General features: G+C 42.3%; 1 protein-coding gene across 2 annotated transcripts; it reads right to left on the bottom strand.

Moving 5' to 3' along the window:
- chd1 (chromodomain helicase DNA binding protein 1) lies at positions 1-27,851 on the bottom strand. Of its 2 annotated transcripts, none has more exons than XM_072714805.1 (37): positions 27,478-27,851; positions 19,793-19,941; positions 17,800-18,004; positions 17,416-17,529; positions 16,977-17,041; positions 16,640-16,786; positions 15,875-16,137; positions 15,032-15,257; positions 13,844-13,944; positions 13,522-13,700; positions 13,121-13,245; positions 12,780-12,996; positions 12,399-12,488; positions 9,749-9,939; positions 9,324-9,512; positions 8,992-9,154; positions 8,594-8,746; positions 8,439-8,510; positions 8,135-8,284; positions 7,868-8,016; positions 7,648-7,744; positions 7,446-7,541; positions 7,148-7,324; positions 6,839-6,999; positions 6,663-6,704; positions 6,294-6,427; positions 6,039-6,177; positions 5,706-5,856; positions 5,503-5,625; positions 5,011-5,151; positions 4,613-4,876; positions 4,347-4,481; positions 3,445-3,623; positions 3,218-3,317; positions 3,027-3,078; positions 2,707-2,932; positions 1-2,491 (listed from the first exon to the last, which is right to left on the bottom strand). In XM_072714805.1, the coding sequence occupies exons 2-37, from the start codon at positions 19,843-19,845 to the stop codon at positions 2,152-2,154; spliced, it is 5,409 nt and encodes a 1,802-aa protein (XP_072570906.1). In that variant the 5' UTR covers positions 19,846-19,941; positions 27,478-27,851; the 3' UTR covers positions 1-2,151. The 2 variants fall into 2 exon arrangements, with proteins under 2 accessions (XP_072570906.1, XP_072570907.1); XM_072714806.1 differs by lacking the exon at positions 27,478-27,851 and adding an exon at positions 21,305-23,875.

The raw sequence follows: 27,851 nt of genomic DNA, 5'->3' as shown, positions 1-27,851 counted from the left end.
TACACTGGTGAGTAGGCTGTATTTGCAATTAGTCCACATTACAAGATTGAGATTTTTTTTATCCCAGAGTAAAAAGTACAATTCTCATTCTCTAAGTGTTACTTACATCATCACTCTAAAATATTGGGGTAGTTTAGCAACTACAAGTTAGAAATTGTACAAGGTGCAGGTGGAATTTGAGTAACACTGAATTGACAGTTATAACAGTTCACAAATATGGAACAACAGGTGCCACAAACATACCAAACGTAGTGGTGATACAATATATTATGAGCAATACAACAGCAGGAGGCTTGATTTACCAACTACCGTACGGTGCTGAATGTTAAGTGCTGTAGAACACTATTCAATATATTAGGTATTCATAAAACTCATTTGGCCAGGGATTTTTTTTTTCCTAAACTCCATCATGAATTACTCGGCTGGCCAGAAGCAACGAACCATTCCGCCAAGGCTGCTGCAGTGTCAAATCACATCCATGGCGAAAGCAAGAGATGTCTGCACAGATACAAATGTAACATTTTATAGAGTGACTTTAGTGTGGGCTGCCATAGTGACAAAAAAAAACACACACACAACTGGCCTTGTGGGTCTGTGACTGGCCTTGCCTATAATGGCTGGTCTTGGCTGCAAAAGGAGTGCATGATGGGTATGCACCATTGTCCTCAGAAACCCAACAAACAGCCTCACTGCACACTTGTTCCCTGAGATTTATTACAGTGGTTTAGATCTGGGAGCCATTTGAGGAAGCAGGGTGGGAAGAGTTAGTCTTAAAAACCTGTCTCCATCAGATTTTTCCACACCCTAACAGTTGCGAAAAAGAAAAAAAAAAAAACTGTGACTTACACAAAACAAGATTACGTATACAACTCAAGATTAAACGTGAGTACAGTGATTGAGTTTAATGACTTTATAAACAACTATATAAAACAATTCTTAGAAAAATCCATGCATTTTCGGTGTAAATTTGATTTGAAATATAGAGGAAATCTATATACAAGTGTGCACTATAACAGTATCTTGATTTGCCTAGAATTTTCCACCAGAAATACATTTGGCTGCATAGAACATTTGATATTATTGCCTACATTTGAAAGAAAAAAAATGGAATAAGAAAAGGACTTTCCTTAAGAAAAGTTCTAGTTTATTTCAGGTCTAATAGGATCCTCTCTCTCTAAAAGACCCTCCTATTTTTACATGACATGATGTAATTAAAGGGTTTCAAACTCACCTTTTGAAAACATTCACAACTGATAAGGTAAATAAAATAAACAGGGTAGCTTAAAAAATAGCTACAGAGAATAAGGATGGAATAGGTTTCCCCTCCCCGAGTGTTACATTCTGAAGAGCAATTTTATTAGCGGTTAAGAAAAAGTGATACATTTATACAACTGACAAAAAAAGCCTGAGTTGATGGGGAAAGGTAGAGTCCAAAAAAAAAACAAAGCCTGAGGAAAAAGCCCATTCAAATTTACTATTTTACAATAATTTACAGTAGTACATTTTGTGAAAAAGGGACATTTTTTAAAATTGATCACAAAATCCAGGTTATTTTACAGCTGAAACAAATTAAATAGTTCAAGCATGATGCACAAAAAAATATATATATGCAGGTGGTCACAATACACACTGTAAACGAGGTACTTTGGAAGGTGAGCCGACGTCCTTCGGGTGGCTTCTGGAAACCCCTTAAAACTCCATGCGACTGAGCACGATTACTGGTGAGCTTACGCGTCTATTATACTCTCATTAAACCTCTTAAATAGATTCAACAGCCACTTTCCGTGAGAAATAAAAACCGATACCACGATCCAGTGTTGTGGGTGGTGGGACACAGGCAGCACGCCGGTTGTGTCCATGTAAAAAAAGACGTCCGTTTTATAAAAATAAAAAATGCCTAAATGCCACGACACATTTGACGTAGCATTACTCTTAAGTATAAAAATATGTCCCCCCCCCCGGACCCGACCCGACACCAACCCCCCGGCCAACATTAGTGGGATATTACGTCTTGCAATCTTGAGAGGCCAGACAGATGGCGCCCCCTAGAGTTACACAGTGCGCTGCACAGCTTTCACTAGTTCCATAAGGCATTTACTGTGTTCTTTTGTGTCTATGGCTAACGAGTTTGCCGGCATATGTTAGCCGCTGTTATGTCTTGCGGCTGCACCAGGTCTGCTCCGGGGTGCTCTTGTGATCCGACGAGTACTCAAAAGGCGACCGGGGGTCGTACGGCGAACGTTGGTCCCGGGGAGACCGGGGCCCACTGCCGGATGCCCTGTGGTCCACCTGCCAGTCCGAGTGGTACCGGTAGTCACGGGAAGATTTGTGGTGGCCATACTCGGAGCCCGAGCGGTGGTCTGAGTGCGATCGGTGGTCAGAGCTGGAGCGGTGATCTGAATGGGACCGGTCCTTCATGCTGCTGTCTATTCTGTGGTCTCGACTGGACCGGTGATCATCCATTTTCCTGTGTTTACTGTCACTGTAGTATCTGAGGGGCACAAAACAAAGCGTTTTGTGACAACCATGTGATGTATTCTATCGGATTTTACATGACGTATTGTATTTTAGTTAATATTCAATTTTTAAATTGTTGAAATCTGCCAGTTTAAGCTACTCCATTGTCCAGTATGGATGGCACTCGTACTTAAAATGAGACATTTGTTGCTATGGCAAAACAGCCATGTTGCCATGGAAGCTGCCTACCTGCTGTCTTGCCTGTCTGATCTGTAGTGATCCCTGTCCCGGTGTTCTTTGCCATTACTGAAGGATGAGTAGGGCCTCTTCCTGGAATCAGCATTTTTCCTGTAGGCGTCCACCGCGAGCCTGTCTTTGCCATGTTCAGGGTAACGTGACGAGTGGTGCCTATCGGAGCTGTAGCTATCCCTGCTGCTGTCATCTTGTTGCGAGCTGTCCTTCAGTCTCTCGATGTCTGTTGCCATGGAAATAGTTATTTAGACCACACACACACACACACACACACAACTATGATGGCAGTATTGTCACATGCACACCAAAGGACTTACCTGCGTTTTTAAAGCTTTGAGTATTTACAGTACTAGTGTTCTGATCCGCTGCCTGGGGAAACAGCCATATCTTGGTTAAAAAGTGGCCATCGACAATTTGCATTCATCATTTGCAGGTCAATGTATCCATTTAAACAGATTTTCATGCCTAAAACTGCCAAATTAAATGAGGGGAATTGCGTCTCACATACCTGCGCGTTCTCTTGCCGTTTCTTAATTGCATGTTTATACAGCTTATGAAGTTTCCTTGCGTCAAACTCTGTGAACTTTGAAACGAAGATCCACAGATTTCTGGAAGAAAATCAAAGCGACCAACAGTGAAAGTCTGTGTTGGCTTTCAAAATTATATACTGGCATGGGTTTATGTAAAGGCGCGGAGTGTCACTTGTGGCTGAGGGCCCTGGGTGTGGCTGCTCACTTTCTCCACTGCTTGATGTGCTCAGGGTTGGAGTACTCCTTGAGACACTCAGTGATGTGGTCACCGATCTTGATCAGGCACTGGCGCGTGTGCTCCAGTTGTTCCCGCTCCGACAGGCCCTTCTCTGGCCGGTCTAGCTGCTTGAGGGCTGCCTTCACTGGCCGCATGCGTTCCTTACACTGGGAGGCGGCATGCAGAACAGGGGGGTATGCTCGTTAGACTGAACAGCCACAGAACTTTTATTTTGAAACATTTAACTTTGGGGAAGTCAAACCAATAGCCCAAACTCTGATTAACCATATGAACCCCCCTGCTCCCCGGTTGTGTCTCAAATTTTATGATTTGGACAGTATGACTCAGCACTTAGCCAGCTCTCTGATTTGACTCTCCCTGCCGGCCCCTGGAGGATGGGCTCCCTCTTTGACTCTGGTCCCTCCCAAGACTTCTTCCTTCTTGGGAGTTTTTCCTTGCCACTGTCGCCTATGGCTTACTCACTGGGGGCGTTGGGTGGGGATGCTGTAAAGCGCTTTGAGACGATGTAATGTTGTGATAATGCGCTATATAAAAATAAATTTGTTTGTTATTTGGAAAGATTTGGGGAGGGGGAGCCAAGTAGGGATGCTGTAGGATTGCCCAACTTTGACACTGTAGGGCAGTGCTGCACGTCTGCCTTCAACTGCAGCTTAGTGTAGGACACTGGATTATGCAATTCCGCATGATTAATAGTATTTTACACAACACCTTCAGGACGGACATACACTCCTTAAAAAAATATCACGGCAGATGATAATGCACTGATGCATGATCAAATCTCCAAGGCTGAATACCTCCCAGCCCATCATCGTCACTCTTACAGCTTGGTGTGTCTGGGTTCACAAACTGACATGAAAACAGTGACTCACCACACTGAAGGTCTTCTGGTCAAGCTCCTCGGATTCCTCGGAGATGGGTACATTCTCCCCGCCCGCTGTGATGTGGACCGGAGTGTCGGCTGGCTTCTTCAGCTTCTCCCGGGTATCGCCTTTCGCCTCGTTAACCTGAGGTGATCCATTAACATGAATACCGTTTATACAGACATACACAATAATCTTGGATGGTCAGATGGAAGGTTTTGATGTTGAATTCCACCATCACTCTCGAGGTCTCGGCCCGTCAAGAAGCCACTCACCTTTTCCTCTTTGACCTCTTCCTTTTTATGAGTCGGTTCAACCGGTTTAGTTTCTTTCTTATCCTTTGGTTCCTTCTTGTCTTTCAAATCACGGGCATCCTCTTTCTTATCCTTCTTGCATTCTTTCTTAATTTCCTTCTCTTTGACTTCCTTCTTCTCCTCGGGCTCCTTCTTCATGGGCACTTCCTCCTCTGGCTCTTCCGGCTCCTTGGCCGGCCTTTCAACCTTGGCTCTTCGGCTGGAGGTCTTAACCGGGATGATCTCCTGCAAGCAAACATGCATGGTTACGACAAGCTCTCCCAGACATGGCCTCAAAACCATCATGGGAAGTATCTACACCACACACAACCCAAAGCTCCAAATGAGCCATATCGTGCCGACGTCCTGCCCACAAGTACCTTCTCCTCATCCTTGTCATCCTCCTCCTCTGAGCTGTTTTCTGAGGGCGGCGGCGAGGAATCGCTCTTGACCACCTCCTCCACCTTCGCTGGCTTTGCTTTGTTCTTCTTATTATTAGGCTTCCTCTTACGGGAACTGGCCTGCAGGAAAAAGCGGGTACTTGTTGCAACTAGCAGCATGCAATACTTTTGTAATCTCCACCCCAGCATTGGTCCCAGTCCTTCACTTTCCTCGTTGTGAGTGTTAGTCAGACAGCATCGTTAAAGTAGTTCCATTTCCCACAGCAGACAGGCAGAAGACCCCATCTACCTTGTGATGTGTTAAGCTGCTTTGGTTCATAGTCAGGAAGAACCCAAAACGCACAGCTGTCCCTGAGCATAAGTTTCAGGCTGTGAATAATGGTGAGGTTTTGTAACTAGGACTCAAAGGCTGGCATATAGAGCCACAGTCGCTTGGTGAGCTGCATCTGTGCGACGGGGGCGGGGTCCTACCGCGCCTGTTTGCCGCTGGGCCTCCTTCTTGGCTAGATCTTTGCTCAGCAGCTTGATGAGGTAGTCGGCTCGTGTCTGCAGCTGCTTCGCCTGCGGCTTCTTATCTGGGTCATCTGGGAGCAGCTGAATGGGGAACAGAGAGAGAGAAATGAGCGACGGGCCCAGGGTGCCGCCGGGGGAAGTGGGCGCGGGGCGGCTCTCACCTTGTGGGTGAGGTTGAGGTCCGGGTCCATCTTGATCATCTCCCAGCTGCCGTAACCGTACTCATAGATGCCAATGAGCAAGTTGGAGTCGTCTTCCTTCCCCCATTCGATGTCAAAGTGAGCTGCCTTCGAATGGCACGGAATGGTGTACCTGGGCAGAACGCAGCAGGTGCATTTAAAGGAACAGGCTCCATAATGCTTTGATCACTTGTAATAAAATGGGCACTGGATGAAGTCCCAGTCACTACACCCTTAAATGTACTAAGCATTTAAGCTAACTTGAAGGTGAATAGCAGCCATTATGGGATTTTAAGCAGGGCGGGGGGGCCACACCTCTTCCTCTCCTCAGGGTCAGCAGGAATGGACTTGTGAAGCGGCGCCAGCTCCTCTTCGTGTGAGATGACCAGCTTGGCGTTCACCTGGACACCCGAGATCCGAAATGTCGGCCCTTTCACTTTTCCTCGTCTGCCCCCTAGTGGCCAAATTGGGAAGGGAATGGGGGATCATGCCATCCTTAGTGTCATGCTCATAAGCTCAGATGATGTAAGATGGCATAGAAATATGCAGTTTCGTCTTGCAGTAGATTACCTGAGTTCCTCTCTGGACCAGAGGGGTTCTCCCTCAAGGTCTTTATACATCCATTGTGTACAGTTTCCGCTAACCTCTTCAGGTCGTGTTCAGACTTGTCCACTAGCTCTGCATCGCGAGCAATTGCATCAAGCCTTACAGAAAATAAAGGGAGTAGGTAGTCCAAGATTAAAAATAGGCAGAGAAATAGTGAAGTATGAACACAAGGGTGATGATTTTTGTATGGACGATAAGAAAAATGTCTATCAATATTGTAGGAGTACTGTGTGTGTTTAGGGGGCAGCGGGATTCGGGGGTGACTTGGGCCCTAGCAATGCTGAAACTAAACCTACAGCCTTGTATGATCCTCAATCCATATGTGGTAATTACCGTTCAAGTGGTCCACCAAACTTTTTGTAGCTCTTGATAAATCTGCCCAAAAAAAAACATTAAATTAAAAACAGAAAAATGCAGCGACTGAAGGAAAACAATTTAAAGATAGAAACGTGTCACACTGAGATATAAACATATTGCACAGTTGTCCAGCTCCCCAGTGAATTACTTACCTCCGTATTTCAGCATCACTGAACCCTTTTATGTTTTCCCGCGGGATGGTTCGAGGTCTCCCTCGTTTCTTGGGTCGTTTTCGGTCCGTTCCAGAGTCGCTGTCTGACCCAGAATACCTTCGGTTACGGCTGCGCCTGCCTTCGTTCCCATTAAAGCTTATCTGAGAAAACAGGAGCAGTAACACTCATCTTTACACAACAATGAACGATGGACATGTACAAAACCCAACGAAACATGCCTAACTGCTACAGACGAAGATGGAAGGCTGGTGAACAGGGTTGCAGATCTGCACTGTGGTTAAAGCTAACCTGTTTGGCACAATTCCTCATCCGAGGCAGGAGGTAAATCTCCTCCAGCTCCTTCTGCCTCTCCTCCTCCTCGAGTCGTCTCCTCTGATCCTCTGGGATGATATCGTCCCAGTCCTTGGAATTGCCATCGCCCTCCATGTCTATCTGCTCATCTTCCATTGTGGAGAAGTTTGCAACCTAGAATACAAGCAAACAGAAGATCAGTACCTTTATCAGTACTCAGCTGACTAAGTAAATTAACTTTTTTTGAATTTAAGTAAATTCCTTGCACTTAATAAAGAACCTCGCGGTAATTGACCTTGAACTGTGAAAGCAGTTCCTCCCCCACGGTCGAAGGGCCTGGATCGTTCTCCCTCGTCTCAGCCCTCTTGAGGATCTCATCAATGTCCATCTCCTAAAAGGGCAAATCAGACATTTTAAACACACCGGCTTAGCAAACCAAAAACCACTAAGACTGATTTTTGGAAAATACATCAGCAGCATCAACAGTTTCCCCTGACCTGAGGCTCCTGCTCTTCTCCTTCTTGCTCTTTGAAAAGCTCCTCAGCACCAAACTTTAGAATGGCAGACAGCTCCTCCTTGTTGAATGGAGTGGAGCTGCAGGCACAATCAAACATGAAAACATTCACTATATCAGTCATTGCGGGAGTGCATTGTGAATCTTCCCAACCTGAAAGTTTCACTAAAATACAACCAGAGTGTGACTAAGCGAGTATTCACCTAGAGGGAGCAGAGCCGGTGTGGAGAACAGTCTTTCCTGTAGTGTCCATTCTTTGGATCACTAAGTGATCAAGCACCATCTTCTTCTTGGCCCTCTCAATAATCTCCTCCTCAACAGACCCCTTTGTCACCAACCGGTAGATATTCACCTTCACAAGAACAGAAGTGGTATCTTAGGAGGCAGATTGCACTGGTCCCTCATCACCCAAAGAAAAACAAAAAAAAACTAACATACAGGTTTCAGAAGGACCAACCACTGAAGGGTACCTGTTTCTTCTGTCCAATCCGATGAGCTCTGGCTTGAGCCTGCAGGTCATTCTGAGGATTCCAGTCCGAATCAAAGATGACCACGGTGTCAGCTGATGCCAAATTGATACCAAGGCCTCCAGCTCTCGTTGACAGCAAGAAGCAGAAATCCTAAATTTGAGACAGAACAGCGATCAAAAGTGGAAACAAACGTGGCACATTAAACCCCAATCACATCAAATACAGCTGGGCAGCTCAAGCAGAGGAAGGATCAATTTATGACAAAGAGACAATGCAATTGCAGGACATGGCCTAACAGACTTACTTCAGAGTTCTCAGCATTGAAGTGGTCCAAAGCTTGCTTTCTCATCTCTCCTTTAATAGAGCCATCTAACCTCTGAAAAGGAGGGAACATCATTAAATAAAAAAATGGAAGTGCAACAACAGAGGATACAAAAAAAATATACAGCACAGCTATACCTGAAAGAGGAACTGTCGGCACTTCAAGTACTCAGCTAGGATGTCCAGCATCCGGACCATTTGGGAGAAGATGAGCACGCGATGACCTCGCTCCTTCAGACGAACCAGCAGCTTGTCCAGCAGGATCAGCTTCCCACTGCTACGAATCAAATGCTGATGGGAGACATGAGGAGGATTCACATCAATGTTCACTCAACTGCATTTCACTGTCCATCTTAAAAACTTATTTGCTTGCAAGAATTCTATGCTTCATACTGAACCCAGGAAATACTTCTGAACGACGTGTACCCTAGCAGGCATTTTGGACTCAATCTTCAAAGTGTTATGCCACAGGTTTATGTAAGTAAAACATCGACTTAAATCGGGCAATGAAAAGTGCATCTTGTTCGCTTCCACACCTGCAAGGCCTCTTGTTTGTTATAAAACTCGTTGTCCTCTGGGGGTTTGATGAGGTAGCAGTGGTTACAGCATTTCTTCAGCTCCATCATGATGTTCAGGAAACCAGAGGTGCTCCCTTTTATACCCTTACTGAGGGCCTTGTAATTCCGGGTTAATATCCACCTGTTCCAAGCACATGATGGGCCATGTAAATAAAATACATAATCCTCCACCATATTAACCATTCTTGCCTCTGTGCTGGGTTTCCTCAGAGGCACATATGTGGTTTATGACAGAACCACACCGCACAGTATAGGCGAGGCACCCAAAACAAACATGGGATGGTACTTACTTGTAGTACTGCTTTTGGATGGCACTCATCTCCACTCTCAGGATTTGTTCTACTTTCGCTGGGAGGGACTTTTCCACATCCTTTTTGACCCTGCGCAGCAGGAAGGGCTCCAGCTCCTTGTGGAGACTGGTGTAGCCAGAGTCTCTGCCTTTCCCGTGCTCTTCTTCAAACAGCTCCCAAGAATGGAACCTAAGGAATGACATGAACCAAGAATCACCAAGCAGTTCCAGGTCGTTTTTTTGGTGGATTATTATATTATTGCCAACAAAAAATTCTGGACGTTATGGAAGAAAGGCCCTGTTCACTTGAAACTGGCATGCACTGATTGGTGTGGCATTCAAGCTTCTTTCAAAAGAAAACCACAGAATACCCACGATGGCGTGACAATAAGCCGGCAGACGGACACGTGGGGAGGTGTGACCTACTTTTCCGGCATGATGAAGTGAAGCAGCGACCAGAGCTCTTTGAGCGAGTTTTGCAGTGGGGTCCCAGTGATCAGAAGCCTGTGGTTGGACTTGAATTCTATCATGGTCTTGTACAACAGCGAGTCGTCGTTCTTCAGCCGGTGAGCTTCATCCACCCCGATGAAAGCCCAGCTCACGTTACCCAGAAACGACTGCGAGAATTGGGACACCCCATCAGCCAAACAGTAACAATCACGCTCCTTGCAGCCATCCAATTTCAATAAGCATCAATATACCTACAGCCAGCATGTTAGAAGGGTGATTATTACTAAACTGGCATGGGTGGCAACAGTAGCAGCAGCATGGCTTAAGTCTCAGTGCAAACACGAATCACGTGCCCATAAGTAGGAGATGTGCTCCAGGGCCCAGAGGGCGTGCTGCTCCTCACAAAACTGCTTTAATGGCCCATCTGAATAGTGCGAACACGACACCTGGTTTTTCGGGTTAGTCGTGTGCTAATTTTAATTCATCCAGCAAAACACAATGTGCTCTTTTTATGTACCTGCTAATGATGGTGATACTTTACATACTATCTGTGTATGAATAGAAATTCTTAAGTTTCCCATGTGTCACCTTACCCTTCTATGTGACCCGCGTGTGTGTGTGTGTGTGTGTGTGTGTGTGCACCTAAGAGTGGAGCCTGAAGTCAGAGGGCACGGTCAGCCACAGGATATGAACTGACAACCACTTGGACCCAGACTAAAGGCCGGGACATACTTCTCTGCATGCAGACTGTGCGTCTGTGCATCCACACGCATAACTGACATGGAACTGCTGTGGTCAAGCCCCCACAATGTGCACGTTTTAATCAGTAGCGGGAAAAAGTACCCAACTTTCACACTGAAGTAAAAGTTCAGGCCCCATCATCCAGTAAAACACTAAAGTAAAAAATACTTGGTTCCTAAGCACTTACGCTAAAAAAGTACTATACATATCTTACAAAAAGCAACCTGTCCTTTTAAAGGTTTGAATTTGGCACTTACAGTGTAGCACAATAAGGAAAACAGTCACATATTTTCTGCTTATTCAGAAAAAAGTGGTGAAACTTGCTGAGCATGCTGGTGCAGATTAGCAGAATGATGTTCTAATTCTGCGGAAAACGAAAGCTCCATCTATGGGTCAGATTTAATAATAAATTATAAACATCACAGACTGGTACCTTTGGACTTTTTTAAGTGGTGCCCTAAGGGCAATTTTCCAATGCACCAGGTACAACTGGCATGGGTGCTGAATGACGACACGAGGCGGGGCATTTTGTACTGAATTCGAAAAATGGCTGTAGTATATTGTAGGGTTGGACGATGTGCAATTATTAATACCAACATCACACGTTACGCACATGCAGTTCTCATATCACTTGTGAACTAGATTAAGACCAGGCTTTTTCTTACCTCCAATTCTGTACAGACATAGTGCAAGGAGGTTTAAGTTTCGCTAAAATGTTCTTACTGTCATAGGGAACAAACACCTGGCAAACTGCGCAATTTTAATGATTATTTCTTTTCAAGATTATGCAGTGTGTGTTTAAAAATAAGTTCAAAGTTCACTTCCACTGCTTTTGCACGAGCACTGCATGCATTCTCTGAGACAATCATTTTAATTCGTGTCGTTTAACTCACTCCTAAACGGGTGTGTGAGAAATCATATTGCGATATTTGGAAATTTTCCAATACAAGTGCGGCCCTAATACATTCAGATCTTGTATCTATTCTTCTGACCAGATCGCAATTAAAGCCTTGGTCTCTTCATTTGTCCATGCATCCATTTTTTTAAATCATTAATCGTTTACTGAGTTTGTAACTTCCCCCCCCCAAGACTTCGATTGTATTGTGCTTAGAGGCTATTTGCATAACCAATCGACAAGGAAAGTGTCACCAAGTCCCACCCAAAAGTACCCCAGTTGGTTTCGTACTTTAGTTACTGGAACTCGATCGGAAGTCAGAGGAAAAGGGAAAGTACTGAAAGTACTGCACGCAAAGTACGGTACCTGGGGTGGTGGAAAAGCCCTATAACCCTGGTCTGGCACTATGGAAAATAGCCGATCACTCAATGCAATCATCAGCATTATTTCAGTAGTAGCTTTAGAGCTGCTTATTTTGAATATTGTTAAAGTTTAAATATCGGGGGGCAATATTAGCATATTTACCAATATATCATGCATCTCTACATATAGTTTGTTCCAATATGTAATGCAAAATAAAGAAAGAAATATATTGCTGAAGAATCATGACCGCACATTTACACGCAGGAAACCTTGGCACTTGTAAGCGTTCGACCACAGATGAAGTACATCTACAGGCCCATGCAAAGTATGAACCGGCCTTAACTCCAGCACTAGCACCATTACGATTTGTCTGAACCTTTAATTTTGTGCAGAACTGAAAATTTTACTTTTCATATCTCACACACACACACACACACACACACACACACACACACACACAAACTCTCATGTTTTAACATTCATAGACAAAGCACAGAAACGAACTTTATATGTTCATAAGCATATCTCTTCTGGAAGAATCAGTAAATAAAATGGACAGCACATCCTCCTATTAATCCAGTATGGGGAGACACTGCATAACAATCAAAAGCTGCATACCACTCGTACCTTATCTTTGAGCAAAATCTCATACGTTGTCAACAAGATGTTGAGTTTCAGCCGCTTGCTCTGTGGGTGCATCCACTCGTGTGTCCGGATCTGTGGACGATCCAGTTGGACTCGGTTTAAAACCAGAAACGCACACACTGGGATAAGAGCTGACTCTGCATGAGACTGGTGCGAAGAGAGCACTGCAGTACGTGTTACAGCAAACATCACGTCACTGCTTAAGAATAAGGCCTCTTGACGTCTGATATAAGCAGCATTCCAAGAACAGGAAGGGCACAATTTCAACTGTAAGCAGATCCATTGCCTAAATAGCCTGTCAGATGTGTTAGCAACACACATGGAAGACAAGAAAGTTCCAAAACAGTCTCAGGAGATACATACCATGCTCCTGCTGCTAATATCGCCCAGATAGACCACCACGTTCATCTGGGGGGCCCACAACTGGATCTCCCGCTGCCAGGAGGTGAGAGTGGAGAGAGGCACCACCAGCAGGAATGGCCCGTAAAGTTGGTGGTCATTGAACATGTAGTTCAGGAAGCAGATGGTCTGGATGGTTTTTCCAAGGCCCATCTCATCTGCAAGGATGCAGCTGTTTCCCCTGATTTAAAGGGAAGCACAGAACAGAGTGAGTGAGTGCCGGTGTGGGAGATGCAAGATCGATTTAATGATTGACAAAGCGTGAGAAGTTCTAATCCAGGTCATGTTAAAACCAGAATACATACTTGCACCAAGAGTGAGCCATCCAATTCAAGCTGTCCAGCTGGTAGTCCCGAAGTTCCAGTCCATCCCCACCAATATAAGCTGGTTGCTTCTTCATGGGCTGAAACCTGGGTCTCACCTTTAAAACCTACAGGGAAAAAGTGAGGCTATGAGCAAACTGAATGGCACGATACAAGAATATCATCTGCCAGCCTACATGTGAAGAAGTTACTTCTGACACTGACTTCCAACTTGGAGTCAGACATGGCATTAAGGGCTCAGGTGTTACACCAGCAAAGTGCTTAAACAATTGTTCTAGTAAGACTTACATAGTTTCATGAATGGATAACAAAATTTGCTTTGGATACTAAAGCCACAAAAGACGACAAATAAAAGCAGAATTCTTGTAAGTACAGCCAGCTACCTTGCAGTCCTTGAACGGAATAGTCTTGGACTGGTTCCGGCTCATGTAGTCGTCAATGCACTTCTGGAACTTTCTGGATATGAGTGCCCCATCTTCCCAGCTGCACTCGGAATAGGAGAGACCCTGCCACTTGCACAGGTAGTCGGGATACCCCGCTGCAGACTTCTGATTTGAGTGAGCTGGCCAACCAAGACGTAAACACACATCAAACAAGACGGACAATTTGATAACTAAATAAAAAAATTATATATATATATATATATATATAATATATATATAGCTTTTATAAAAAAAACCACTATCACCAAGTTAAAATACAAACCTATTATCCTTTCCACAATTTGATACTGAGAGTGTAGATCGTCCATTAGTTCCTTTTGGCAGTTGTAGTACTCAACATCTTCAGGCGATGAAGTTTTTAACCTGAAAAATAAGCAGGTCAGATATGACTCAAACTGACCTGTAAGACAGGGACATGCAGATGAAATGCATGAAATTTGACGATTTAACAACTGAGAAAGCACTGAGCTACCTGTAAACTTCAACCATCAGATATCTGCACTTCATCTAATCAGAAGTCCATGGTAGACATAATTCACACAATTTCTGTCTTAAGCTGTGGATGTCACTCTGTCTCCCTGTCACATGCACTGTACCTCATGAATACAACTCATACGCCCTGTGGACCTGCACTGTATCAAACTGCAAATATCACTTGGCTACATGGGTCGTCATTGTGTGTGTATACAGGCTGATTTACAAAAACAATGAATGGCCGTATCAAAACCTTCTAGAAGTGTGGCAGCTCATTAACCACATGCAGTAATAAAAGTTCTACCTAGAGCCCATTACATACAATACCCCCTAAAGCATACTTAGTGTATTACACAAAATACCGAAAAGGGAGTCAACTGTACACAACAGTCAAGGCAATCAACAACCATCAAGAAATTTGCAGTTCAATGATGAGTGTTAAATCGAAATGCTTTAACTTCAGAGCAAACTGGCCAGATACTTTGCCATTTACCAAACCGACAAGATGCCAGACCAGCTTAGTTCACAGATGCTCCCTGTCTCACATACACAGACACAACTAAGAAACTGATTCACCTAAACCAAACGTTTTCGCACTGTGAGAAAAGACCACAGTACCTGATAAAAACCCACCAGAACACAAGGTGCACATGTTAAGTGAAAACAAACAGTCAGGGCAGAAACTGAACAGACTTGTTCACCCCTGGAAATATGAAGCCACAGTGTAACCAAAGCATAATGCATATCTGTCAGCGTACTGATGAATTCAACATTTTGATACACCGAATGTAGAATGATAATCCAATTATGACAAACATGAAGGTTACCATGGCCTGTATTATTTTCACACCAACATAGCACCTGTGCATTAAAGCCTACATCAATGCAGCAGGTTGGTACACAGGGGTACATATGCTGGCCTTCACATTCATACAATATGAATCAGATAAACCCCAGAAGGAGAAGCTACACTCACCATTTCTTCCTCTCCTGCTCCTTCTTTTTAAAGTTGTCCAGCTTCTTCATTCCCCTGACGTTCTGCTGCTTGAGGGTCTCCTCTGTTTCCCAGGTATTGTGTATGTGAGACCACCCTTTCCACTTGATCAGGTACTGCTGGTCGCCCGCTTCTTTGTTGGGCATGAAGTTGGCATTGGGATCCCCATCCATCTCCACAGCATACACTGTCGTGGTGCCCCCAGTTGCTTTTGAAGACATACCAGTGTTATGGGCAAGTCTACCCACAAAGGCTCTAACACGCCGTTCTAATGTTCCATTGTGTAATAAAGTATAAAAGACATCAAACGATTTGGTAGCGGTGACAAAGCAAACAGATATTGTTGCTATCCAATGAAAACTACGTGTCCACTTTCTAACGATCGTAACTTTTTACTATACATGGAATACACCCAGTATCCTGTCTACTGACAGTGTCACACATCGAACTGGCCAATGAAAAGATGTTTTATGAAGTAATTTAACCAAGATTTACATTTGTACTAATAATAGTCATTTGTATAGAATATTTAGCTAATTATAAAAACTAGCAAAATAACACCATTAATGGAGAATAAAATGCAAGCTTAGTTTGTATCTTGTTCACACTGACATTTGCCTTGCTGACAACAATCCACGCAAGTCCATTTTAAGCATTAAACAGTTCCCTGACAGCCGTACAAAAACAGGTTTCCATTTGTGGTGCTAAGGGTGTTCCAGAATGTTTTACATTTATTTTGTGAAGTGGTTTCTGAGAAAAACCTTTTGTCATGCTCCTGAAAAAATGGAATTCTTTTAGATATGCGGATTCCACCCAAAGTCCTACCTCCTTTCCTGCCTATTCTCATGTCCATCACTTTCTCTAGAGTTTCAAACTCATCTTCTTCAGGCTGTGGAACATCTTCCCCATAGACCTCCACCAGGTCATCAGAGTCAGTCTTCATTTCCTCGTCCTCCTTGTAACTCACGTTAACCGTTGCCTGACGACGGGGTCCTGATGACTTTTTGTCATACTCATCCTCGTCTGAAGACGAATCCGACTGCTTTTTCCTCTGTACTTTACCTTTTTTGCCATTTCTGGCATTAGCCCTGAAGGAGAAGGCACACACAACACGGTAGCTGAGTGGTTTGAAAGCGCCTGAGACACCCAGCCACTGGCAGACTCTTTAAAATTCCAGGAATAAAAGGTTAATTGTTCGACTGTCCGTATTGTTCTGCTACTGGCTTATTCTGTCTCCATCTTGTCAGGCAACAGAATGGTCCTTGTTTAATCCATACAGAAATGAACACTCAAAACAGTGATAATTGCTTATTTCTCTGAACACAACTAGAGAAGTGTAACCACAGAAACACTGCTGATCTTATAATTACACAAGTTTGTCCAAAGCCCACAACTACACATTAGAATTCCATATGGTGAAAAAGAAACATTGCAGATGTTAGTCTTCCCACAAGTGAGTATTTTTAGAGTGCCAAATTGCATTTGATTTTTCATAACATAGTTTGGCTACTTCTCCAAAGAACTTCTACTCAGCAAATTTACGATTGACTTTATGTAGATTCAATATCTAAATGCTAATGAGAAATGTACCGGTTAGGAGGCTTCCTGCTTTTGACTTTGTGACTTGGCTCATAGTCTGAAACCGTCTCGTCTGTGTTCTCCGCATCCTCTGAAGAGTCAGAGTCAGAATCACTTCCAGAATCCGACCCAGATCCAGAATCAGATCCAGACCCCGATCTGAAAAGAGAAAACAGAGAAGCTTTCAACACTGATGACAAGTGTTAGAAGTAATAGCTCACAAAGGGCTACAGAATGCTTTTAGGATAAAGTGCTGTGACCGTAAAATACACCAGGGCAACCCACAGCACTGAAGATGATGTAAAACTGGTGTCGTCTTACGCACTACTAGTTCACAGAATAAACTCACTCTTTATGCTTTCGTTTCCTTTTAGTCTGACTTGATGAGTCAGAGTCATCGCTGCTAGATGAATCCTTGAAGCATAAGAATAAAAAAAAATGTAACCAGACAGGAAATTGACAGTTTCAATTTTCTAGATTAAAATCCATTTGAAAAACCTAGCCATTGTAACACCTATTATCATGTGTTGTACAGAAATATTCAATAAGTCACAAACACCACTCCAAAAGAAATTAACAGGCTCATGTTATTGCTGATGTAATAATTCAGCCCTGAGTAATTATGGTACTTAGAAGCTATTAAGCATTTGTTAATACCAGAATCACATCCAGGTGTATCAGCAACATATGACATCTTTGAATAATAGTTTTGCTGGTGTAAACCACTTCGTAAATAGCTACAAGGATAATAATTGTTAAATGTTTGGCATAGGCTGGTCCCCCAGTACCTCATCAGAGTCACTGTTCGATGAGCTTTGCTGCTGTGCTTGCTGTTGCTGGAGCTGTTTCCTGAGCATGGCTGATTGCTGCACAGCCAAAATACTTGGGTTTGACTTCCAGAACTACAGCAGGGTGGAGGAAAGGACAACGACCCAAACATGGGTGATTTGTGATTATGGTTGGATTTGCAAACAAGTTAATCCTAACAGCACACTTAAGAATTAATTCACCATCTTTCTGGAAACAAAAAACATGAAATTGAACATTGTTATGACTTTGAGATGAGTTAGCTCAATATGGTATTGGTTAAGATTTAATTGCATAGAGATTGAACTGCTTTTAAAAATACTTCTTACTTAAGTTAGTTAAGGTGGCATTGTATCATTCCTCACCTCTGCCCCATCGATCTTGACAGATTTGTTTTCCTGCTGGTTCTTCTCTTTCGACTTCTCAGAGTCTGAATCTGATTGGCTGCCAGAGTCAGAACCACTTCCTGAGTCGCTGCTCCCTGATTGGCTGCTGCTGTTGCTGCTGCTGCTACTGGAGCTTGAGTCTGACCCAGACCCCGATCCAGATCCAGACTCATCATCAGAATTACTGTGGGCATAAATCCCCCATAAATGTTTCAGTCAATCTGTTTTCCCCAAGAATACGCATTTCATGCAAAAAAAAAAAACACCACATCACATATACCAATTTAAATACTTCGTTTTATGAAGCAGCAAACCCATTTTTAATAAAATATTTTCCTCTGAAGGGAAATCTTCAATAACTCTTTGGCTTAAGATGACACATTAGCAGACATAGCACCGTGTTTGGCTCATATCTGCTACTGTCGAAGCTGAACAAATATTTTGTAACTGAATACTACCAGAGACATCATAGATGCATTATTACTTAATTATAACTCTTCATGCTACACATTTTAGGAAATTGTCCCCCACTGTCAACCTCATGTGCCCCCCAGGTTATGCCAGCTTCCTCCAACAGTAGGCAGACATGCGGGGAGGCTAGACGGTGTTATTAAATTGCCTACAGTGTGTGTGCTGTCCTGTAAAGAACTGGCATCCCATCTAAGATATCCCCTGCCTTAAGCTCTATGCTGCCTGAGACAAGCTGCAGGGCAGTCCGTCACCCTGTCCAGGATAAGCAACTGGAAGACACTACGTTTAAAACTTGATGGCCATTCACAATGTGTCAGACACTGCTTGTGCAGTAGTATTGTTTTGTCAGATGCAGCAGTAACCAGTCAGGTTTGTTTAAAGGACAGTATTGAGCGTACCAGTGTTTGTCTCTGTTAGGTGCTGTACCGTTAACAGCAATGGCACTGAGCTAACATGACCTACTGCTTTAATTAATGAGGCTCAACTAGTACACACTTCCTGTCTTATAGTGCCTATCAGAGCATATTCTACTTGAAAATACATTTTATAATATCAACACACAAAAACTACTGCTCACAAGCTTTTGTATGATTTAATTACAATCAAAAATGTAAACAAAGGTAATATTTTAATTGCCATATTTGGCGGGCTATCAGATGAAAAATTATTACAAAACATCCTGGCCATACAAAAAAGCTCAATATAGGGGATTAGCATCTAAAAACTTGCCATTGTTTAAATACAACCAACAAGTCTAATCACAACTGGCAAATTTAAGATTAAGAATTATATCCTTTAATCGCTTTGATAGAAGACTTATCTAAAAGCTACCATAGGCTCTTCAGGACAGCTTTCATGTCCAGCTCTCCAAGGCACTGGGAACAGTGCTATGCGGTCAGCGAGCTCTCCAGAGACCCAGGGCTTATAGTTATCTGAAGTCAGTGGTGCTAACTATCAGCTACACCGCTGTAGACATTCTTGCTTCTCTTACCATTGCTAGAAACAGTTACCATGTTTTACAATATTAGCTGTGACAGAACTTATGTATGAATATAGTGCTTGCAAGGGTGAAAAACAAGACTTCTGTAATTCAGTCTTCACCTTGTAGTAACATGTATATATTCTCAAACCAAAGAACTGAAAAATGTGTCTCACATGCAAAAGAATAATATCCACGCAAAACAATAAAACCACACAATAGATTTTGAACAGTCACTTTGTAAAGACAATGCAGTAAAAGAGCACAATTTAACCAAATCTGTTCATATAAAGCGGTATAAGGAACAACCTCAATTGCTTTTGACAGTGGAATGGTTTCAATTAGATTCAACTATTCAAAATCAAAGACTGACATTGATGTTAGACGTTCTTTGTTCAGAAAACCATCAAATTAAACTAAACCATACCAGCACTAATAACTAACATTTCTACCACAGATTAAATTTAGAAACGTTTAACTCCCCAAGCATGGTCAACAGTTCAAAGGTATTTTTAAAATTACCTTGATTGTGCACTGCTGTTGCTCACACTTTCGTCTTCACTGTGTCCATCCATCTCAGTCTTTGAAACTAGGTCTCAGTATGATTGATCCAGTCAGGTTACGTGCTCGTGATGCTGTGCACAAATGCCCTTTTATTCAGTGTAGTTCACCTGCAAAACACAAACCATCTTGCTGAATTCAACACATTCGGACAACTGCATCTTAAGACTGAGAAGACTGACATTTTTAAACTAAACTGGAAAAAAGATTCAGACGTATTGTTTTGTAAACACATTTTCAGTGAAATGTCATAACCGACAACAGATGCTTAAAAATGAACTCCGGTCAGTAATTAAGGATTGCACATCACCAAACTGTTGATTAATCTTGTCAACCAGCAGAGAAATCAAAATCAACAACAGTTGAGATTCAGAGAAAAGACATTTATGCCAATTAAACACTACAGAGCGCTTATGTTTGCACATCCGAGTCTGCAATCGACCAAAAGGAAGTATGTTGACTCATTTTATTTCAATTTGCTTAATTTCTCTGCTGTATCTGTCACTGCAACCAGCAACAGTATAAATTACACCATTGAGAGTAGGGGCCCTACAGGAAAACAAAGTGTCAAACAAGTCAATCAAAATGTCTATCCAAGCTATTTAACTATTCATTCTATTATGGAGCACCAAACATCAATATATGGCTAAAGTACAATATCCTCCTGAGACCCCACCCATTCATTTATATCCATTGTAGTCCATTTTGTAGTCCATTTTGTTTTTGCATCTCTCTTTTCACTGATGTAAGGAAACGTATTTATTCCTGTTGTACACTAAAGAGGACATGCTGTGAAATTAAAAATAAAAATTAATTTGAAAAAATCTAAACTGTAAGATGTCTTATTTCCTCCAAAGACAAATAATCTACAATTGAAGGACACTTTTCTCCTTGGGTCTCAGGAGGATATATTTAATAAATATTTTCTGCATGGATGCTAACAGTATTTTTTTTGAGAGGCATCCTTTGTCACCACTGTCTTAAAAAATGGAGGCATATAGGACATTTTGGGGGCACTTTTTAAAAATAGTAATTAATGCATAACGTTTGTTTTTAAATGTGAAATGAGGCCAGATTAAAATGCATACAATTACCACCTTATGCCAACATGAGTAAATAAAAAGCAAACTATTGCTGTTCCAAAGAGAGGTGTGCAGTCATCTGCATGTGTGTAGAATACCATCTGTATGTGAGAGAAAGCAGCAGACAGTTCTATTTGGGCCTTATGTAGCTTAGTAGCCTTTATGTATAAACTAATGCATTGTACAAAGTAAAAACTTCATCGCAATCTTTCAAATGAACTAGTTTATGGTCGTTGAAGGTCTATTCAAAATATTTGGGAAAATGAAAGGCAGTGTTTCACAACTGTAAATGCAAACTGGTGCGTTTAACAAAATAAAACAAATACTGCAAATTACAAGATTTAACCTGTGAGCCATTTGACAATGTTTTAAAACTAAATGAAACAAGTACCGTTTATTCTTCGCCTTCATGAAATATATCCGGTTTGATTTTGGCTGTGAATTCTGGGAATCTGTGCAATGTCACGACCGAAGCTCTCATGTTGTTTACAACCCAGGAAGGAATATTATTGGTTTTAACGGACAATAAAAGGCATATCAATATAAAAGGCATTGTCATCCTGAATCTCATTTTGAAAATATATCGAAATAACGTCAACATTCGACATTCGAGTCGAGGTGACTGGAAAAGTTGACGACAGGTAGCTGTCAAATCCATGGATAAGCAAACTATCCAAAGTCACACCCCCCAGCAGAGATCGACTGCAATTAGATAAACATCTTTCTTAAGAAATGAAATTGGCTTCTGCCAGATACTGTAACAGCATTATATAGTAATATGTGATTAGTTACAAAAAGTTATGCATAATACGTAATGTGAACAACAGCACTGATTGGATGAGCGTGTTACAGATGGAAATGAAATAAAAATACAATGATGGCTCAATGTAGGATTAAGGGGTAAACTGGTAAAAATAATTTTTCTTTTTCCGAAATCATGGAGGCAATTTTAGCTCCTCAATCACAGTTTTTAGGGGTATTCTGAGATTAACGGAGGCAAAAATGCCAAGAAATTTCGGATGCTGGATGCTAAGTGCTAAACCAAACTACAAGGTTCCTTAACCTTTAGCAGGCAGGTCAAAATGCTAAAATATGAGCATCCCTGCGTGTCATTACATTTAGTGAAGTGTCTCCCTTTATTGATGTTTTTAGCCTCTACTGGACTACCAACACACCTGCAACGATCAGCCACACCTGATATAACCATTTAAAAAAACAGTCATGGCTCAATCCAGTCTACAGCTGTTACGAGAGTGTTGCAAAAACAGCAGGATGTGTCTCATAGGCGTGTCAGTTCTCTTTCAGGATTTCTCAGATACTCCGACCAAACTTGAAATGTCCAACTAACTAGTAATTCACTGGGAGTGAAGTTTAGAAAGCTATAATATGAGGAAAATAAATCCCGGTTACTATGCCTAGGGCAGCACCAAATAAACCTTTGGAGTTTGTGGTTCAACAGGCACATTAGCTTCACATTCTGCATGTTCAGCATAGTAACTGAGAAATGCTTTGTGTTGTAATTCAGAGCAGGTGGGACCCCTGCAACCCCTAGCATATTAACACGTTTTCATTAAAGAATCGTGCAACAAGATTTGATTTCATTGATGCACATTTCTAGCTTCCTTCTAAAACTTGGGTGTAAAGATGTAAACCAGTGCAAACATTGGGAAATATTCTGTTCTTCCAGCAACAAAATGATAGCCCAAAAATGTAGAAGGTTTAGCTGGCTTTTGTTTTAACCAAAAGCTTTTTTAAAAAAATGCAACTTCCTTTATCATAACACATGAAACCTGGATCTTTAAAAATGAGTTTATACACTGCATCTGCAGATATTGCCTCGTTTGCTAATCAAATGAACATTACTGTGTCATGTTTCTGGAATTAGGCACTACAACCACCTGGCAGTGCCTGCACACAAAAACATTAAAGTTGTAACATGAGATCAGAGAACGCATTAAACACATATTAAAGGCAAACATGTACTTCGAATCGTTTGTCGTGAGAAACAAGAAAAGTTCAGGCAAAGAGGCTCTCCCAGTTCTGCCTGTAACCATGCTACTCAAGAATGGCAACTCAGTACATAAAAGCATGACTTAAAGTAGGGGTTACCATCCTTATGATGTCCATGGCCCACCAAGCAGGGGGGTGGGGTTGCACAGTAGAATAGATTTTTGAGTTAATTTTTATTCTGATATTTTAGAACTTTGTCAGTCATTTGAATAAATCTTTTACTGTAGAGGGGGCAGGTGGCAACTCAAACCCCAGTGTTCCACAGCCTGGTGGAATACTGGCCAAAGAGGGGGGGTTGACAACTCCCAACTTAAAGAACTAGTTCCAGCATCAAGTGGAAAGTGTTAACAGAGGTTAACTTAGAAAGTAATCTCTTTCAGAGTGGATATATAGCAAAGTCAAACCTATCTGTTGCAACGGAGGGTCTGGAAAATGTCTTGAGAAAAGTAACAAACATATAACTAAAGTAATATAGGACTCTAACGGCCACTAGTTAACCACCTACTGTGAATGCCTGTAGGTCAGCAAATTTCAAACAGGAAACACACCAACACTTTATGCCATTCCTATTATTAAGATAGGAAGTAAATTTCAAGCAAGACAGGTTTTGTTCTCTATTGACTAAATGTTATGTGGACTACAGCCAGTAGCCAGCAGTTTTATGCAATTCTCAATGTGTATTTCCTCATTATCTACATTATTTATTAGCTTTACATAGCATAACAGACAGAACATTAAAATCCAAAAAAGCTACTGAGACACTTGGATATTAGGTATGAGAAAACTGATTTAACAAGTGGCACACAGATTGGCAGGAGATACCCAGGGATGTGTCAGTTAATGGTACTAAATTATATCACAAACTCTTCAGACCTCTAACAAATGGATTAAAACAAATTCCTCACTGGAATTCCACAGTAAAAACTCATGCACTCTCATCAGAGAACATAATAGAAAGTTCTTTTGGATCCAAAGAAAATTATCAGAGGAGCTTAATATGATATTTGGATTTTCTTATTTTATTTTTTTTTTAAATAAATAAAAAGTGTACATGCATAAGGCATGGCATAATGCTACATAATTTTAAGCTTAATGTCCTATTTAAAATTCTCATCTGAGCTGGACTATCTTCATATGCCCTATCAAACGTCATGCATTCAAATCTATGTGTCACATCTTTCAGCAAAAACAAATGAACTGGCAATGCCTAATTCACGTAGGTTGTGACTGCACAATAGCAACTGATTTAGCATTTAATGCAATGACAATATCCTGTTTTACGTGAAACAGTTCATTGAAAGATTTTTTGAAAATTCAGTCAAATCACCCTGGTGACTCCAACAAAAATGTCCTTAAAATAGGGGTGTTGACTCAAAGTTACCCAAAATTTACTGTCCTACAGTTGTCAAAGTATATCTGTTCAATTCCAGAGCACTGACAGAAGCAGTTAATTACAAAAGTGGCTATTCAAAAGAAGGGAAGAAATTTGAACCAATCCATTCACTGACAGCTCAGCACCCTGTGCCAACCATGAATGCATAATACCCACTACACAACAAAACAGTTAACCAGATTCTCAAGGACCAGTCAGATAAGCAAGCATTGACAATGGTAAAATAAATATAAATTGCTAAATGTAATTTATCTGAACAGAAAAGAGTTAAAGTTTACAACTTCATGAGATTACATTAAAATATTTTCCAGGATGGAAGCGTTTTGGTCCCTTCCAATAAAAAAATGGTACTGCTACATATATACCATGCAAAGAAACTAACATTCCCCAAAAGACTAATGTCCAGGGCAAAACTGCTCAAATATCAAAACCAGGGCATTTTAACGTGTGGTACCAAAGAGTGACTCCAAGCATATCTTTAATGCAGAGCAGTGCTAGAAACAATTTAACATGGGGTTTATTGTCCGAGACAGGAAAATAAGCAGCGAAATATAATACTAATCTCACAAACTGTCAAATAAAAAGGGGCTGAAATAATATCTTTATGGTGTAGTGCAAAAAACCTATACAACCTATACGGGGGGTGTGACATCCATCTATGCTAACAACGACAGGGTCACAGGGGTGCATGACGCCCCCCAGGTGAACAGGGCACAAGGCTGGGGTACATTTTGGATGGAATGGCAGACCTTCGCAGGATGCACACACAGTAGCAGGGCAGGCACTTATGCATGCATGCATGCACGCACATACACACACACACAACAGACTACAGTTCCCCAATTCCAGTCCTGGAGGCTCAGTATGTAAGACACCTTGCAGATTTCCCTACCCAGACATACCTGCCAAACCTGCCAATTCATTAATCGGTAACTGATTAAGGTGCATTTGAGCAGGCAAATCTGCTAACGTGTTGGATTCTGGCCCTCCAGGACCAGAATTGGAGAACCCAGCAATAGACAGCTGAGACATACCAGTTTACCCAACTGTAGCATTTAAGGTATTATTTGTACATTGCATAATATTAAAACATGTAATATATGTGTGCTTGAAGAATTTTTTGCACAATTTGGAAGGACCAGCTCAATTTTCAGTCACTAAGTTAGAGGATGTTTTGGAAATGGCAGGAGAGCAATAAAACGAACAAAACGGGTTAACATTTTCATTGCATCAACCAGATTCCTGGAGTGCAATATTGATGAACAACGAGCTCTAAGCAGATGTTTTAAGATCATGTGGAAGAAATGGCAGTGGGACCTGGACCCAGCTTTTAACCCCACACACATACACACTTAAGTTTAACAAATTAAAATTATTCAGCTTCTTTTCTACCTAAATCATGTTCTATATATTGACAAAATCTACACTTCTGCCAAATCACATCACCCCTTTTCTACTTTCCCCGAAGAATCACCATTTCTACATCCCTTTCTGACACTATTATAATAATTAATAAACCCTAAGTGGTGGAATGCAATTACAAGCAACTAGAAAGGCGTTTCATGTGGATGAATAACACTTCCTTTTTCATTAAAACAATGACATGCACATAATTGTGAAAACCGTCTTGTCAGAGCTGTGCTGTCTTCATTTGAAGAAATCTGCCTCATCCAGGTAATACTGAGGATAAAACAGCAAATCGCATGTAAGACGGCAGATAATCTTGTAGGATTCTTGTGTATATACATACACATACACAGAGAAAAGAATCTCAACCACAAAAAAAAAAATAAAAAATTGACTTTGCCGGCCTAAGATACACTTATAGACGACTATCGTGATTATGTCTCCGTTGTTAGATTGCTGTAAATTTATAGCACATGTTGAATTATTCATTTTCCCCAAAGGCACCAATCCGTCATTGCCCAAACGAAGTGTGCAGTTAGATAATTTAATTAGCGTTAACTCTCTCGATCCTTAAAAAAATGTGCGTGTCATTAAAGGAATGTTTAAAACCCGTAGTAGATTAATAGCATTTCCCCTTGAATGTTCCCATCCACGGTGGCAGTGGGAGCTCGCCTTCAGTCCTGTGCGCCGGGCTGACAGATGCGTACTGAATTTACACTTCTCCGCATATTTGTTTTCCGGATGAGATTCCCGGGAACTTTCAGTTCGGCGAGGTGTTTTGTCAACAAGGCCAAATATCTTACACATACTCGGATATCGCCAACGCTTTGAGCCAAAACTCCATTTTGCGTGGATGGTTTTCGGAATTAATTTCATACAAACTCAATCTAACTCACATCCTGAAATACGTGCCAGTTACCGTCGCTACCTGGAGCGCCGCGACCCATTATGGACCGCAAAGGCCCGGTGCAGGGCCTGCGCGTCGTGCACGAGTTCCGGCCGAGCTTTCCTGGACAGCTATACCCAGCGGGAGCGCCTCCGCGGGGCACTCGGGCAACCCGCTCCATCCTTTTCATCCGAGCTGCGCAGCGAGCAGGGCGCACGACCGCGGGGCTACAGCAAGTCTTTCCCAAATCACCACCGATTAACATAACAAAAGGTTCATTTTTCACTGCGTACATTTAGTGTAGTGCCCGCAGCCGTACGAGTAGAGAGATGAGATATAACTCACTTTAATCTGGTTAACAATTTTGATTTAGCCGGCCACACTGTCCCATTAGCTCCCAACACGGAATACGCTAGCTAGCTAGCTAGCTAGCTACAACACAGCGAGCCCAACGTTCCCAATCTCTCTCGGTTTCCCGTCTGGAAACGTGCGGTTAGATGACCCAGTCGGATAGTTAGCTCGCCGGCTACACCAACACCATCAAACCGGCCGGCGATCTATTTTTAACGCGAAAGTGGCGACTACGAATAATGGTCTCGCCAGCCTCTTAGGACCTTATTCTTCCCGTGACCTCAGACACATCCACGCGCACCTCAGTTCCCGCACTCTCCGTGAGCGGCAGGCTAGCTTAGCTTAGCGCGGGATCAAAACAGGCGGCGGGCTAGCAGCCACAGCGTACGGCGGCGACCGCCCGCTTCTAAAATCCAAAAATCACCGAGGACGCACCTGATCCGTTAAACCCGACCCCAATGACTGGACTTTGGAAAATAAAACAAACTAATCGGCAGCGTCCTTCTTTTACTGATACCTGGCTCAAGTGAGGTTCCAGTCTGGCTCCCGTCTCCGTCTGACTTCTGAGGTCCTTTTTTGTAGCTAGCTAGCTTGCTAACAATTTTTTCTTTGCTAGCAGCTAGCTAGCTAGCTAGCTAGCTCCCGTGCTGAGCTGCGCCAAACAATCCGACTTGGCTGCTGGGAAGGCTTCCTTGGGTTCTCCTTTCAAATTAATAAAATTATCTTGACTTTTCGTTTCGCCTTCTGTTTTTTTCTGGGGACACAGTGCTCGTTTTATTAAAAGAATGCCGACTGTAGACAGTTCAACTGCGAGTCCTGTTACTGCCGGCCTCCGCCATGACGCCGTCGAGCTCTCACACTCCAGCGGTCTCGCGTGTGGAAACCCCGGGC

This window comes from Paramormyrops kingsleyae, chromosome 7, assembly GCF_048594095.1.
Source record: "Paramormyrops kingsleyae isolate MSU_618 chromosome 7, PKINGS_0.4, whole genome shotgun sequence".
NCBI lineage: Eukaryota > Metazoa > Chordata > Actinopteri > Osteoglossiformes > Mormyridae > Paramormyrops > Paramormyrops kingsleyae.
Note: the sequence above shows the minus strand (reverse complement) of the source record. Positions and strands in the feature narration are given on the sequence as shown.

What these genes read in the sequence shown, in the direction of transcription:
- chd1 (XM_072714805.1), bottom strand. Translation starts at nt 19,845, where the DNA reads ATGGATGGACACAGTGAAGACGAAAGTGTGAGCAACAGCAGTGCACAA. An exon ending in CGAACAGTGACTCTGATGAG is followed by an intron (nt 17,042 to 17,415) that starts GTACTGGGGGAC and finishes TTATGCTTCAAG; the next exon opens with GATTCATCTAGCAGCGATGA. An exon ending in AGTGATGCTGAAATACGGAG is followed by an intron (nt 6,705 to 6,838) that starts GTAAGTAATTCA and finishes TTTTTTGGGCAG; the next exon opens with ATTTATCAAGAGCTACAAAA.